Genomic DNA, 17,067 nt, shown 5'->3' with positions numbered 1-17,067 from the left:
GTGGAGTCGTTCTACTTCCTGTTTTATTCCTACAGCTGCTTTGCATGATTCAGTTCCAAACAACCCTTCTCTATATCTGATTCTGGACCTTGGTACCTGCCCTTTTAGTTCCTCCTTATGTCAACATTGTTACAATTGCCTGCCACCACAAAAAACAGATGGGTGGGGCTTCTGTGCCTGAGATGACCATATTTGGGACATCCCTGCTGTGACATCATTCAGATCCAACAGTGTAAAAAACTACATTAAACTGAGTGTTTAGAGCAGGATTACTGTAAATACACTCAGCTTATTATTAAAAACTTCAACCTGGAAAGATGGACGACAGGAAATAAAGGACGCAGTCCACGCCCACTTCAAAGATGCTAACGTGATAACTTTTCTAGACCAAGGTTCACGTAACGCAGCAGGAAAAACAACAAACGTGCGGTGCTCATATACTTGAATATAATTATAAATACTTCACAGCTGTCAACATCAATGCCTCTCTGTGGTTATCAAACAGAAACCTGAGGCCCAGATTCTTCATTAGTCTGTTGATTGATTAGCTGATCAACAGTATTGACTGCAGCTGATTTTCTGTCAGTAAACAAAGCGTGGCGGTGAGCAGCTCCTGTGAGCGATTACGCTGCAGAAAAACACTCAGACTTTAGTCAGGCTGATGAAACCAACCACTGAACGGATCACCTTCAGCAAAGAGGTGTGGATTGGTTCAACTTCATCACTCTGAAATCTACGGACAGTATTTCTGTATATTTGTACAGACGTGCAGCTTTTCTGTGACCAACTCTAAAATACATCAAACTGAGTTGGAGACTGAGAGAGGCTGTTTGTGCTGCTCAGCCTGTTTTCTTCTTTATTTTGTTGAGATAAAGAAAAATTAAGCTTTGGTTTGTCAGGATGAAGACAGGAGAACAGAAGCAACGACGCTTTTTCTGGAGTATTTGTTCTGTAAAGTCTGAAAATGGTGAGAAATGAAAGAACAGCTGGTCTGAGCTCGTCTCAGGGTCAAAGATACTGTTTGAAAAACGACCTTCAGAACGTAGCAGAGCTCAAAGCTTCAGACCGCCAGGAAAATCCACACCACGGAACCAGTTCACCGTTTTTGGGAAAAAGCTGAAAAGCAGCAAATCCTCAGATTAAAGAAGCTCAAAGCATGAGCTGGATTTTTTTAAACGTTTAATCCACACAGAAAAAACCCAAAACAAGACGGCAGAGGGTCAAAACAGGGTCGAGGACTCTGACAGCCCACGAATAACAAGAACAGGAACACGATGTTAAAAACTCAGACGGCGAGTGACCGACTGACATCCAACCATCAGTCACCTGCACGCGGGTCACATCAGCACACCTGTGCTTCAGTGCGGAGCCAGGGAAAGGTCAAAGTGTCACCATGGTAAAAGCTGCAGCAGGAACAACAACAACAACGGTTTATCTGTTTGTTTATCTGTTGCTTGTGAAAGTGATCGCTCACAACCCTCAGCTGACGTCTGCAGACCTTATTCGGCATAAGACACGAGACGTCGCTCCCAGCTGAGCACACATGATATCAAACAGAGCTAACGACTAAAATCCCCCAAAACTGAATGTTTCCAATCACACGAGACAAAGACGAGCAGCAGAAAACTGGAAAATTTAGTAGAAAATGATTAAAAATGTGAATAAATGTCCAAGATAAAGAAATGTGTTGTTTGTTGAACTGAATTGTTGCGTTTCCTGCCTCACAGAAAGCTGGACATGCTCAGAAACCAGCAGAGCGAGGTCCTGCAGCTCTAACACGACCCTCATGTAACGCATGCTGCTGCTGCTCCAGCTCATCTGCATGTGCCCACTGTATTAGCCAATCATTAACCTGCCAGCTAACGTCACCCCTCTCTCCGATCTCCCCTCCTCCTCCTTCCTGCTGTCCACCTTTGGTCACAGTGGCTGACTGGCCGACTGTCCAAAGGTCCCGGAGCTGCAGGGACGACACCCGAACACAAGCCAGGAAATTCTGCAGCTCCCACACGAGACAGAGCCCACAAACCTCTGAGGTCAAGCTGTTCACCTCTTAGGAAGCTAAACGAGGCTAAAGCGAGTCAGAGACTCCAGAGCCGCACACATCTGCAGAGTTTCAGCTTAATTCAGCACAACGTGGGCGTCTAACGCAAGCGAAGGAAAGTCAGAGCGGTGAAACACAAGCGGTGTGCGCAGGCGGAGCTGCGGGAGGAGGACAGAAAGGTGGAGGTTTACCCTGCTCCTTCCAGTGCTTGGCGGCAGCGTCACACTCCTTTCTGTCCACAGAGTTGTTATCCATGTCTGATCAGCAAACAGTCATTCCACTCAGAGAGGGACCGACAGGCAGCAGCACCGAGAGAGTGTGTGAGGAAAGGTGTGTGTGTGTCGGGCTGCAGGAGGAGGCGGAGGAGGGAGGAGGAGGAGGGAGGGGAGAACCTGAGCAAGGCTTCCTCTGAGGGGGGGTGACTGCAGCGGGCGAACAAGTCCCTCCCGCTGGCTGTCAGCTGACTGTCTGCTGCCAGCGCTCTGACGCAGCAACTATAACCGGCTCAGCCTCACCCCCACCCCCCTCCAGCCTCCACCCTCCACCCTCCCCGTCTTCCTGCTCTGGCTTCCTCCTCCTCCTCCTCCTCACACAAAGCCAAAATCATGTTCCTTTTTCTTTGGATGTCCCCGTAGTTTTCCTTCGTCATCCCGTCACAGCAAATCTGCTGACGAAGCAGGCGATGACACCACAGACTGTATATAAAAGACGGCCACGCCACCTACTGGTTTGTCCACATTCAGAAACAATTCAGCCATGCTGGCCTGTTTCATGTGACCATATTAATGCATTAACGCAGTGCATGGGCACATCACAAGGACACAGATACCTGCTAACGAGTGCAAAGTGACACAATCCTTATTGGACGGCTGTCAGTGCAGCTAATGCACAGCACGCCTTATTGTTCGGCAGCTGCAGGTTTTGGTGCGATCAGTGTCTTCAATTGTTTCTAATGTCCAGCAGGGGGCGACTCCTTACGTCTGATTGGATAAAAGTGTGTGAGACACTGAGCCGGCTGCTCACCTGGACTCTGAGCTCAGTAAACTATTTCCTGGTCTCAGTTACAGCTTTAAAGTCTGACTGAAGAAAACATGAAGTTCATTTAGTCAATTTTGGCTCCATTAGAGTCTAAACGGACCAGAAGAAAAGCATGACGTTCATTGGCTAACTGTGACTGCGAGCTCAGATCCTGGTTGTAATATCTGGACTTTCCATCCATCTTTTATATACATGTCAGGAAACAGCCAAAGAGTCGTTACATGTTGTGTTTTTGTCTGACCCAAATCCACACAGAGTTTAAACACAGAAAATCAGCAAGTCAACAATCAGCTGTTATTGATCGGTTAATCACGGCTTCTGCTCCACTCAGTATCTAATCACTGCAAACTAACCGCGCCCCTGTTATCAAACTGATCAAACCTTTGCAAAGACATGTTTGTATTTCTTTCAGTTCTCCAACATGAAACTGATCATCAGATCTGCCTTCAGATCACTGTTACTGACACCAACAAGGTGATTATGGCTGACAAAATGAATAAAAGCTTTAAAGAACAGAACGAAGCACCGAGGACCTGCAGGAGGCTTTGAGCTGCACTGGTGTCATCAGAGTGTAATTATTAACTTGAGCCACTAGAGGGCCCCAGCGTCCTTTATAAACACCTCTTTTATTCTCTCTTTCAGCCACATTCAGCAAACCTGATGAAACACGTGTGACTGAAACAGTTTCAGGGCTCAGTTTTAACCAGGCCCAACGTCTGGACGTTTAATCCAAACAACCTCCTGGACATGACTGCTGCATGTGTCACATAAAGGCCTCATCACAGTTCCACACAAACCACAAATAAACTTCCTCAGCTCAGACCGAGCGTTGCTTTCTGCTCCATCACGTTAAGATTAGCATCATTTTGCTAATGCATGACTGTGCAACAGCAACACCGGCTGGTTTAACTACATTTGTGTTTGTATTTGAGTTAACTGCAGCCTCCCACCACTGGGTGGGGGTGCAGCGTGATGTGGAGGATGTGCAGCGTCACACTTTCCTGCTCGTCTGTTCATCGTTATTCATCAGTTTTCTGCATCAGTTTAAAACAGCGAACTCAGGGAGCGTTCCCGGAACGTCATCACTTATCCGTGCTTTGACAATGTGCACGAGATCGTCTGATAGCAAACACACCATCACCTCTCCTCTATGGGACGCATTTCACATATTTGTGCTCGGAGCTCGTGATTGGTTCTTCCTGCAGGCTCGAGCTATGAGAAAGTCGTCTAAATGTGAACGTCAGTCTCCATCTGGATGCCCACAGTTTGAGCTGCAGTGATTTCACTGTGCAAACAGATGATTACATAAAGAGGAAGTGCACGTTTGCACGCAGTGACCCTCCACCTTCATCTGACTCTGAATGACTTTGCCCTCTGCTGTTGTAATCCAGCGGGGACGTGACGCATTCCCCACAGCAGAAACCTGCAGAAGCTCTCCCTCAGCGGTGAGCTGGACTCGCTCCAGCAGCTTTTTCCCTCTGGCTTCCAAAATAAAAGCACTGAGCAGCTTTGATAATGCGGACACAGTGGCACAGTTATCAGCGTGTCACCAGGTCAGGCCAGGAGGACGTCTGGGCTGGATCTGTGTTATGGATCAGGAGACTGTCACAGCTTTCTCCAGTCACATCATTCAAACTGTTCCACAACTCACTGTTTATATTAAACTCATCATCATAAACAGTCACAGAGACGCCAGTTAGCTGCCCATCAGAGGCCACACCCCTAATAATGCGAGCCTTTATCCAGGTGGGTTATTGAAACGTTCTCTGCCAAAACAAAAGTTTGTGTCAGGCTGTAAAGTTTTTACATGGGAGTCTATGGTGACGGGCTCACTGCTGCCTCTGCTGGACACTACAGGAACTGCGGTTTCCAGCACTGACTGACATTATTCCTCATCTTGAAAGCTCCAGTTTTTATACGTAAGTTCAAAGATTTTCTGCTTTTGTTACAAATGACAGCAAATTGAGCCTCAGACAAAACCAGACATCTGATGCAATCAGTGTGTTCACACGTGTAAGGAAATCAGTGAGCTGATGTTTTCATCGGTGAGGAAGAGGAGCTCAGACAGCAGCGCTGCACCTCGGGTTGCATAATGAAGAACATTTGCTGAGTGTTTTCTGGGTCGGAGAACCCTTTGTGGGGCTGCCAGTGTCGCAATGCAGGGAGGAGGAGGAGGCTTTAATTAACAGGAGATCCCTCACGCACACACACACACACGCACACGCACACGCACAAACACAAACGCACACGCACACGCACACACGCACACACCTAAAGCCTCGGCAGCTCATCCTAGAACCACAGTGCGCTTACACAGCCTGCTGTGAGCTGATCGATATCAGTGGCCATTTAAAGGAAGACGAGGCTCTGCCGCGCTCACGGAGACGCCTCCTACAAGCCCCGAAGGACACAACTCTGCGTCTGTCTGATAAACTCTGATCAACCCGCCGCTCAGCTCACAGAAACTTTGTCACGCTGCAGTTTTCCTCCAATCATCACCTCAGGGCAAAATGAAGACGAACCAAAAACAGACGAAACAGGAACTGTAACTGTGCAGAAGCTGCTTTAAGGCCCCAAAATGCCTCTTTTGGGCAATTAGTAAAGAACATTTCCTACAAAAGTGTAAGACAGAAGCAGGAATAACATGCAACATATTAATAACTGAGGCGGTTTCCTGCGATGCACCAGCCAGGGAGCGTTATCACGCTGACCACCGAAGCCACGGAGGCTGAACAAATAATAAAATTAAGTAAATAGACCTGCAGATGAATCACTGAGCTGCAGTCCAAACAAATCTAACCATAACTATCCCAAAGGTGACCTGCTCTGCTCATTTCCACCTCATGCACTTTCCTACAGGAGCTTTACATGATTAACAGTTACAATTATCCTTAATTTACACTGTGGTTCTCAAGCTGTTTTGGCTCCTCCCACTTTAAATGAACTTTGAAGTGATTGGCTGCCCCTCACAGACAGCAGGTGGGGGCCTCCCTCAGTGACATCATACAGATCCAAGGCGATGTTTAGAGCAGCTTTGGGCTCACAGGGATAGTGAACGTACACTCGGCTCATTAAAAAACTCTGGTCATGTTAATGTGAACATCCACAGTTTATAGGTGGAAAGTACAACGTCCTCCTGACTCATTACAGTTCAGGTTATTCAGCACACAGGTTATCAGTAAATGATACTGAAGCATTCAGCCTCAGAGCATGAAATCTGACACGGTCCTGTGTGACAGTAAAACCTGTAGTAAAACTCAGGAACAGGGTGTGGTCGGTTCTCTGTGTGCATGTGAGCGGATGCTGGGGTCTGAGGTGGTGCTGGGTTTCAGTCCAACATCTCAGGTTGTGTCCAGAGGGAGGAAGATAAAACCAGGGAGTAAGATGATCGAATTTAAAACAAAAATGCTCAGCAGGCAACCAGAAACGCCTGGTGGACAAGTGTTTGTATATTCTACTCTGTAAGCTTTGTTTAAAAAGTTTAGGTTTAAAAAGGACAAATCAAAATTTAACAAAAACGAATCAAAACCAGCTTTACTTACCGTGTAAACATAAAAAAATAAAGTGATCAAATGCACAGAAATGGTGTTACTCGAATGAGACAAATGCACAAAATCCAACAAAAGGTCGAACGATGAGGAACACACAACTACAAAATGCAAATGTTAAGATTCAAAGAAATGCAAAAAGACGATGCAACCAAAGGAAACGCTGACTGGTTGGTTGGATGGAAGAAAGTAAGAATGGAGATGGAAGTTATGTGGATGAACATGGAAATGCCATTAAAAGTGTAGTGGGGATGGTATCCATGCTGGAACTGGGTTATTTTACCTGCTCTTATGTTCAGGTTTGGCATCTTAAACGGTTTGCCGCCCTCCGCGCTCTTCTTCGCCGCTGGCGCCTCTGGTTTGCAAACGGGGGAATGGGTGATAGGAGCTTGGGGGGGTGGGGGCTGCTGGATGTCGAGCTTCTCCAGCTCAGCCTTGCTTTTCTGGGGGGAGGCCTGTGTGAGGAGGCGGTAGGAGCTCTGACTTGGAGCTTCTTCTTCAACCTCCGGGGGCGGGGCTACTTTTGCGATTGGATCCTTTTGTCCAAAGCTGAGATCATCATCCATGGGGATCTCCGGGGGCTTGGAGGCTGCAAACTTGGAAGTATCCAGAGCTTCGAGAAACTCGTCAATAACACCCCTAGGTGGTCTTTCGATGAATTCAAACTCCTCAGAGGAGACTTCATGCTCGGAGACCTCCTCGGCCATCTCCGGCTCCTCCAGCTCCATCTTCAGGTCCTTCTTGTCAGTTTCCACCTGGAAGCTGGCAGGGTTCTTCGCCATTGCTTCCAAGACCGGCGAAAGGGAGTCTGCTGTTGGAGACTCTGAATCCGAATCCTCAGCAAGGGTCTTCTTATTCTGGAAGTCGAGTGGCTCAAACTTCTCGGTCATTTTGGGAGAATCGTGGCTTGAGAACCAATCTTTCTGTTGAATCTTGACAGGTTCCTCTTCTTTTGCTTTAGTTGGGGTAGTTTCCTCGGCCTCTTTGACGAGATCAAATGCGCCAAAGGTTTTGTCATCTTCTGCTTTTTCTGTAGCTCTCCCCTCCATCTCCTCGGTCATCTCTTTCAGCAGGGAAACTTTAGCCTCAAAAGCAAAGGGGTTATTGGCAGACAGATTGATCGGAGGATTGGGTGACTCCATCATCCTTCGTTCGAGGATGGGGCTCTGCTCCTCCGGACTTCCCTCAGAGGAGCCGGAGTCTAGTTTGTCGGGGTTGAGCGGGGAAGACTTCAGGATGTCTGGAAGCGATGGCGGCAGAGCAGAATCCTCCTCTTCCTCTTCATCATCGTCATCTCTGAGACCAGATGAGAACTGATTCATCGACTGCATGAGTGAGTCGGCAGTCATCTTGCCGGTCTCAAATGTTTTTCCCTCATCCAAGAAAGATGGTAGATTTTCCTGGGATTCTCCAATCTGCCCATACTGGACCAGATCGGGAGTGGGACTATCGGACATTTTAGATGCTCTGCTGTCAGACTTGGAGTCTCCAAAATGTGAGTAGCCGCTGTCCGCAAGTGGGGAAAAGCCATCAAATGGGTTATTGTTCTTCTTCACCTCGTACATCAAGTCATCTTCTTCGTCAGACTGGCTGCCGTGCAGGTCTGGCTCAAAACTTGGGGGTTTAATGGAGGCCGTGTCCTTGGGGAAGGAATCCATTGAGGGCTTGGTGTTGTCTTGAGAAGATAGGTATGGTGAATCCCAGTGCTCTGTTGGGTTAGAGGAGGCAACGTGAGACTCAGGGACCATCATCTGGGGATTCACGGGGGAGGGGCCAGTGGAAGACCTGTCTGAGCTAATCAGCTTCTCCTCAGGCGAAAAGGAAATGCCACTGTCTTCGCACGGATTATGAGGCCCTGGGTCTTTCCCTAAACTCAGGTAAGGACCAGCTAATGGATCTAGAGGGTCTTCCTTATTCTTACTACTGCCTGGTCCAGAGTTACCCCCCCAAGGCATGTCCTTGGAAAGAGTAGCAGGGGGTTCAGTGGAGAAGGAGCCCAGGGGTGCAGCAGATCCTGAAGCAGGGGGCTGGTTGGGACTCTCGGTCAAAGAGAGCTCTTCCAGAGAGTCGGGGGAGTGGAGAGGGGAGATGGGAGAGATGGGAGCAGGGGAATCACCCTTCTGCCCAAGTGCTTGAGTAGAGAGGGAGGAGGGAGAATGCAATACAGCACATATCAAAGACATACTCCATTCCTTACAGTGCCCACCACACCTGGGTAGAACAGCTACCAACAACATTCAGAAAAAGTTCAGAGATTTAGACCAGACAACGGCTGTGAAAGGTGGCGGTGGCTGGTAGACCAGTTCAGTGTAACCCCAAAAACAACCAGCTAAAAGGATCATACTGAATACTAATACGTTGTGTGTGATTTTAAGTCTTTTATATTACAGGATTGGCTTGAAAGAATATATTTTTGGAGTTTATGTTTGAAAAGAAACGGGGCTTGTCTAATGTTTGGGGACCAGTTCCAGTATAACATGGTCATGTTGAGATATTGTTGGGATTGTATATAAATGTAATGCCTACAACAGATAGATTAGAAAAGACAAACGTTGCTTTGGTGCTGGAACACCTGACTTTGGATCCAACCAACACATTTGTTGTTGTTTTTTAGATTTAATGATTATTTCAAACATTTTAACTTTCATGAGCAGAGATTTTCAGCCCAGCTGTCACTGTATCCCCTCTTGAAATAGTCTCTGGGTTGACTGGCTGATATGCAAGCGATCAGCAGTGTTATTTTCACTGGGAGATATTGCCTTTCAGAGGACTGACAGGGAGGAACAGGTGACTAAAGAAAAACACCATCACGTTTTCTCAACGGTGGACTCCAGACCTAAGGATGAGTGCTGGCTTCGATGATGCTTTCACTCGTTCAACTTCTACTCACCTTCAAACTAACTGACATCACATTAAACAAATATCTGATAGGACTGTATGTGATGTGCATAAAGATGATGGGCAAAGTGATAATAATAATTAACAAAATGCTTTGTCAGCAGTCACCGTTGGGCTCAGGCAAGTCCACCGGTGTAAAAACATGAGGGGATTTTTCACAGGTAACCTCTTCCTGCTTCTGCTAACAGTACTGGTTCACTCCTAAAAACATACAGATTTCTTGTTATGAGAGTTACTGACCAACCAATAAGAATGTGATGGGATTTAAGTATACTGACAAAATCATCTCCCTGCACAAAAAGCCGACAATATCATAGATTGTAAGCTTATCTTTGAAGTACGCCTGCTAAAATGGGATTGACTGCATCTAGGGCTGCTCGATTATGGCAAAAATGATAATCACGATTATTTTCACTGAGATCTCGATTATTTGACGATATTTATTTAACAATAACAATGTGTTGAATAATGACTTTAAAAAATAATATAAAATAGTGCAAATACTGATAACAGTGCAAATGTTTGCAATATAAGAAATAAATGAAAAATGTAAACATCTATGTTTAGTGAACTTTGCAGTGTTGCTCTGTGGTGCAGCTACGACACTGTAGCAAAGTTTACACACTGTGTCTACTTGATCCACGTCTGACTGAACCCATAATGTTTCCACACCACTCAAGTTTTTTTTACCTCTCTTCAACCAACAGCAGTCACTCTCCTCTCCAAATAACTTCTGCTGAGCTTTCCGAGCTTCCTTCGGGTCCTCTTAATCAGCGGTCCCCAACCCCCGGGCCTCGGACCGGTACCGGTCCGTGAGTCGTTTGGTACCGGGCCGCGAGAGTTGAGGCTCAGGTGTGAAATGTATAGTTTTCAGGGTTTTTATCGGTTTTCAGTGTTATTTTGTTATCGTTTTTATCGTTTACTCGGTTTTCCTGGGTCTTTTCACGTGTGTGATGAATAAATCTTATTTTTTCAGTACCAGTACTAGTTTTATTTTGTTGTATTTATCCGCGACACCTTAAAGGCCGGTCCATGAAAATATTGTCGGGCATAAACCGGTCCGTGGCGCAAAAAGGTTTGGGACCGCTGCTCTTAATTGTTGTGACACGTGTTTGAAATGCAGAGAGGTGCGCTCGATTTGCCACACGGAGCAGCGCGAGAGTAAAGCACGAGGGAGGGGCTAATAATCGGCTCAGTCATTTTTAATGATCGTTGAAAGCCCAGATCGTAATCGTGATTAAAATTTGATTAATTGAGCAGCCCTAGCTGCATGACTGTTGGCTTATTTCCTAAGTGGCATAAAACAAATTCTTTGCGTGCTGGAAATATGAATTTAAACCCACCTAAAGTAGGGAAAGAAACGACTTTTATAGCTGGGGTCTGTTTCTTTGGGAATAAACTGGACTTACACGACTACCATCCACAGTCAGGTTTGCCCACATTTGTCTGGTGGTAAACCACCTTGGTTTGACGTTTGGTGGTGCAATAAATGTTTCCCCAGGTCTGGCGCCAATAAACCATGCCCAGAGTGTCAAACAAACTGCTAGGTGACCACAGATAATGATTCCTCTCAATTAAGTTTTTCAAAATATAATTCAACAAATGCACAAACCTGAGGAGAATCATTATTCGTCTACAAACTACTCGTACAAGTTCAGGTCAGTCTACTCTACAACAGTCACATGTGAATCACAATGCAACACAAACACAGGCAAAGTCAGATTTAACAAACCCACGGCAAGCATCCCGTGTAAATGCTCACGTGACGTAAAAAATCTACAACTTCTTCCATGCGATGAGTTATTTTAAAACAAAGAGTGAAGAATAAAGAACTGAAGGGGAAAATAAATGACCGAGACGGGGAAAGAGACGAGCAGAGAGGACTTGCCTGTAGGGAATTGCATCAGAGGATGAGGCTGAGCTTTAGAAGAAGAAGAAGGTACATCTGTGGAAGAAACGAGAGAAAGCAGCAGAAAGTGAGTTTATGCAAGCTCAGAGGGAAAAGACCGAGAACAGAGAGAGATATCATCGCCGATACAAACTGAGGAGGAGATTTCTAAAGCCAAAAATAGGTCTCTACGCCTCAGGTGACGGGATAAAATCTTCATCACAGCTCCCGAGCGTTAAAGAGAGAAACGTGGACGCCCACAGGGGGCTTCTTCACCCAACGCTTTTATTCAAAAAGGAGCAGCCGTGCATAGAAGTTCACATAGCTTACAGCGTTTAACAGCCTCTGTGCAATCGGATGCCATCAATACCACGCCTTCATCAGACCTGCAGGCTGTGGTTCACACTCAGTCCCTGCTGCAGGAGGCCAGGAGCTGTTTTAGCTTACTGGGCACCACGTTAGCAGTTTACACCCTCTCCAGGTACAAGAAGCCTTCATCACAGCTTCACCATCAATGTTTCTGCTGCTCCCAAAAACCAAACAAACAGTTAAAACGATTCAAATTCTTTTAGCGCCAATAAAACGATCAGCTGTTCAGCTCTCAGCATTTATGAGGTAACGGAGCATCGATGGCTTCAGAATTAGACTTTGTTCTACAATAATTCGATCATCTCACTTTCTATAAATTGCAATCTTTGCTCGTGCTGTAATGATTTCACCAAACAGAAGTTTTATGAATATAAAAGAGCATAAAATTCACCGCACTGACAACATGAATCAAACATGTTTGTTACTGTTTGTTAAAGAGGAAGTCTGGACGTGAGAACCGTGTGCTAACTGAACAAGCTCTCAGAGTTACGTAAACACGTGTTAAAGGCCGGACGTTTCTTTAACTGATAGCAAATGACAAAGAAAAGGTCAGAGAAATGGTGACAGGAAGTAAAGCATCGGACGATTTGCTGTGAAGAGACGTGAGGAGGTTTTCTCAGCTTTCACAGGAGGAGGAGGTTTCAGCAACACGACTAACCATCCAAAAATACTCTAAAATGTCAAATATGACAGATGTTTTCAAAACTCTGGTTACACAACATCAGCACACAGACAGGAAACTTGACTGTTGTGCAAGTCAGAAAGCTCGAGCCAGCAGCAATCGGCCGATTAAACCAAATGAAGCCGAATGACATTAAGGACGTGCTGAAAACGTCCGCTTCTTCCTGCTAATGAGCTTAATGCTGTTTTCCCCAAACAGATGACTGCCTGCATGTGACGGGACAAAAACAGGGAAAGTGCTCCAACAAAATCCTCCACAGCAGCACGAACGCACAGACGGCTCCTGCAGTCGTGCAGCGGTTAATGCACCATTTTATCCAAGTCCAGTTCTCACTGAGATTAACAGCCGGCTGAAGGGAAGCAGACGTCGACGTTAATGCAACTGTTGCACACGATCAAGTAAATATACAGACTAGGGATGGACGATATAAACGAAAAACGATAGAAACGATATAAATTTAGAGATTTTGACTATATCGCTCTATCGCGATAGCGCATGTTGATGTCATCAAGCTGCGCCTGTTTTGGTTGAAAGCATCACAGCAGCTACAACCATTATCATCTGCCAAATATGGCGACAGTCGACAAAGAGATGAAGCACTTTTGAAATATGGGGAAAGCCAAAAACTGCGCTTCCTCCACTTCCGTAACATTGATTCATTAATGTTGAATTCTCTCGCAGCTGCTCTGTTCCCATGTTGTTGCAGTATATTAATAACTAACCTCATATTGTGGATGAATAATCTCAGTTGTTCTCCTGACTGAAGTTTGGCCCGTGTACAGCATCCTGCTATGCGATTGCATTTGTCCCTGACCACCAGAATCCCTCACGTTCACTTTTATCGAGTGGAAAAAAAGTTGGCGTTCATCCTCCAGCTTCACTGTGCTAATGTTATGCTAACATAGCTGTGTCGCTAGCAATCACGTAGCACAACATTATATAGCAGCTAGCCCAACTTCAGTAACCCTGCAAACGTCACTGCTGTTTAGTTTTCTGTCTTCATTTATGTTGGAAGTGGTAGCAGAGCTGTACGTTTGAATTAGTTTCAGAAATCTCTGTCAGAACATGGTATGAAATGTTTAGGTGGAAACTAGCGAGCTAACTTCCTGCTAACTTCTAACTCCGTTAAATTTAATCAATTCTGTTTTCATGGATGTTAAACTTAATTGTTACACCTGGTAAAGCAGCAACGCTGATGATTTAATTAAAGATGAAAGAATTTAGACCGTTTTTAACTCAGTGTTCGTTTGACTTTGGGACCTGAAGTCGACAGAGTTTTGGACCCAGATTACTCCGCGAAGCTCCTCACTACGGCATATTGATGCTCTAACAATCCATCAAGCAGTGCGGCTTACCAAAGTTGTACTAAAACATTTTAACAGATTTCTGCCAAAATCGGTTCGAGGTCAGTAAGCACAACCAGAATTCATACATAAGGATTTTAAGTGTGCCTTATAGTGTGGAAAATACGTTATACAGAAGAAAAGAATATATTGTGATGTATATCGTTACCGCACGTGCTTCAAATTATATCGCGATATGAATTTTAGGCCATATCGCCCAGCCCTACTACAGACGTACAGCTCGAGCTCCTGCGCTGAGCCGACTGGTCTTTAAAACTTTAAAGGACAAACTGAGAAAGATGTTTTGGCTGATTTTGGCTTTTCTACATCTATGTATAGAAATTAGAGGCAACGTGAGAAGCAGACTAATCTTTGACTGACAGTTATACCGCTGCACTCAGAAAAACCAGCAACACAAGTGAAAGAAAACGAGAGAAATCCCTGGAATAAGTGAAGAAATCAGAGATTTTCTGAGCTAAAAAACTCTCAGAACGCAAGCAGATAAAACTGAGTCGTCTACATAGAAGTGGACATAAGAAAAACAGGACTGTTAACACCCCTGTGTCCAGATTGGGACATATGTGCTCATATATTTACAGACTGGTTGGTGTCGCCCGATGAGCAGAGGGCAGCTCGAACACAGGCAGCAGATACTCTGCAGCTCTGGACAGCAGCCGGCTGAGGACAGCAGGAGCTGCTAAATAATTAACGTCCAAACCTACACGGATCTCTTACCGACCCTACAGAGACTGTTTACAAAGAATGGACGTCTGCAGGTGAGCCAATGATTAAGCATCTTTAAGCTGCATCCCTCTGAGCAGCTCCGACTCACTGAAGGTGAAACTTGTGCTCAGCTGATCTCAGCAAACACTTTGTGGTCACGTTGAATCAAACATGAAGTTTTTTATAAATTATGGTCCCCCCAGAGTGGCCGTGGCTCTGTGTCCACCATGAGTTTGTGTTTTTAGGATGAAGCGAGAACGACTGACTGATCACGAGACAAGCTGAGAGCGTTCAGAGGAAACATTCATCATCATCTTCCTCTCGTAGCTGTAGGAAGCCAAGATCATAATGAAATTAAAATCGGTTGATTAGCCGGCTCCACACAGGCCTCCATCCTTAACTCAATGTCTTCATTAGCCAACAAAGAAATGATTCATAAAGAGATTAAAAAGAAAGTTTTCATTCAGATTTTTATAAAATTAGATTATTAAAAGACAGAAGTCTGAACTGTGCACAGGCTGGACTGACGTTCTTCATCAGTGAAGCTTCATGAAGGTCGTTTGTCTCTAACGTCCTCTGAGCTCGAGGCCAAAATCAAAAACACCGACAGGAAACTTTTGTCATTTTGTGATTATTACAGATGAAAATCAAGAATCAGGACTCGGTGATAATCTGATTAAATCATAAACTGATTATCAGATTTATTAATGAATTGATTTTGATTACAAAGTGATGCTGAGCTGATTACAAAGCTCCGTTTTATTTGTTACCTCTGCTGTCGAGGTTTGCCTTCCAGCGATGGAGAAGACCTGTGATGGAACCAAACAGGACATTTAACACGAAGTCACAGTCGACTCAATCTGACTCTAACCTGTGGATTTTAACCCTTTAAGACCTACCATAGAACCAAGTCCGCCAGAGCTTATATTATATGTTTTCATGCTGTGGAGCCATTTTTGGGAGCATTTCAAGTTGCTATACATCAATACAACCATTATAGCCCAGATTTTAATAATATGTCTGCATTAAGTGCATAGTAATTACATAAATTGCAAAAAAGTGCAATAAACTACAAAAAAAATGTAAAATTGTTTTTGTTCTTTTAACATATATTTCTAGTTAGAGAAATTTAAGAGGCTTATCCCTCAAAACTGTAAATACGCAAAAGTTGCACAAAATAGTTTCCCACCACAGGAAATTTATTTTGAGTGTCTTCATAGTTTTATTTTTGAAATACACCAATTTTTATACACTGCAGGAAAAACGAAAATAAATATTATAATGCAAATTTGCAAAAAAGCAGCATATGCATCAAAATAAACTATTTCCAGCAGTGCAATATGAGTCCTAAGCATCCCAGAAACCACACAGAAAGTCATAAAGTCAAAGATAACTTTTAAAAACACCAGTATAGGCTCATGAGGCCCTGATGGTAAAATAAAAAAAAAAAAAACTACATTTCCGCGAAAAATCCGGTTTCGGGCAGGTCATGGCGGACATGCGATAGTTCGCGCTGATGGACGTAGGAAGTGTTACAAACAGCTGATCGGATCAGCAAAGCGTGTTTCTGGAATATTATGTTTTTGTTGCTGCAAGTGCTTTTTATACAGTTTTTGCAAAGCTATATGTGGAAGGAAACTGTGACCGAGGACAAGCTGATGGCATAAGATGTAAGTACAACTCCTCCGGTTTCATATGCAAAAAAAATTATTGTGCTAGCTCACGTGGTTGCAGAGCTACCGGGATTTAAAAATAGTTACGCAGAACAGAGCGTGCTGCTCTGACCAGCTTTAAAGGGTTAATAGGAAGGTAACAGAGCACAACATGGAGTTACGTGAGGTTTCGATGGCTCTCAGCAGACTCAGCTGACGCTCCTCCACTGCTCACATTAGAGCTACGTCTACTTATCTCTGCATTTACACATTTTACATCCACCTAACAGCTCCGCCCTAAAGTATAACAGCAACATTAATAATCACGCAGGTGTGAGCGTTCCCGATCATAACCAGCAGCAGCGACGCCTCGGCCTGCTGCAGGAATCCAACCTTTAACCCCGACACTTCTGAGGAGTGTGCTCCAAGCGTCTCTCCTCGCCGCTCGAGCTAAACACGAAACTCCGCCTTCTTAAACGTGCGCTTGTCCAACCGCAGCAGCGCGTTTAAAGAGGAGGAAACCCCAAGACGCCACTGCAGCCTGTCCACACACTGAACCCACACAACCTGTGACACAAACCAGGACCCGTGTGGACTCATGTGACACTGCTGTGTTTAATCTGAGCCGGTCCCCAGAGACGGGCTCAGGCTGAGAGGGAAACTGGCCTCCAGCTAAACCAGATCAAACCCGCCTGTAACGCCCGCTGACCTTCCTCTGAGCCCCGGCGTCTGCCTGGCTGGGACGTCTAAGGCCAAATAAACCCAAATTTAAACAGGATGGAAGCGTGCAGATTTTCATGCATCTGTCATCCGTCATCCATCTGACATCAGAGTTATAAACCAGTCCAGATTAAGTCTAGTCTAATGGACCAGGCTAGATATTCT

At 45.1% G+C, this 17,067-nt stretch overlaps 1 protein-coding gene across 4 annotated transcripts in view; it reads right to left on the bottom strand.

The window, feature by feature from the left end:
- rtn4b (reticulon 4b) overlaps positions 1-17,067 on the bottom strand; it is a 32,988-nt gene that overhangs the window by 11,469 nt on the left and 4,452 nt on the right. For 2 of the 4 annotated variants that reach the window (XM_087849939.1, XM_087849941.1), the window contains exons 2-3: positions 11,414-11,470; positions 6,911-8,758 (exon numbers count right to left, since the gene is read on the bottom strand). In XM_087849939.1, the coding sequence (XP_087706065.1) occupies positions 6,911-8,758; positions 11,414-11,470 (1,905 nt within the window). Of the gene's footprint in view, positions 1-6,910; positions 8,759-11,413; positions 11,471-15,300; positions 15,340-17,067 lie in introns of all 4 variants that reach the window. The other 2 variants (XM_087849942.1, XM_087849940.1) reach the window with 2 other exon arrangements.

Source organism: Neolamprologus brichardi, chromosome 13, assembly GCF_056152115.1.
Source record: "Neolamprologus brichardi isolate AB-2024 chromosome 13, ASM5615211v1, whole genome shotgun sequence".
Classification (NCBI taxonomy): domain Eukaryota; kingdom Metazoa; phylum Chordata; class Actinopteri; order Cichliformes; family Cichlidae; genus Neolamprologus; species Neolamprologus brichardi.
Note: the sequence above shows the minus strand (reverse complement) of the source record. Positions and strands in the feature narration are given on the sequence as shown.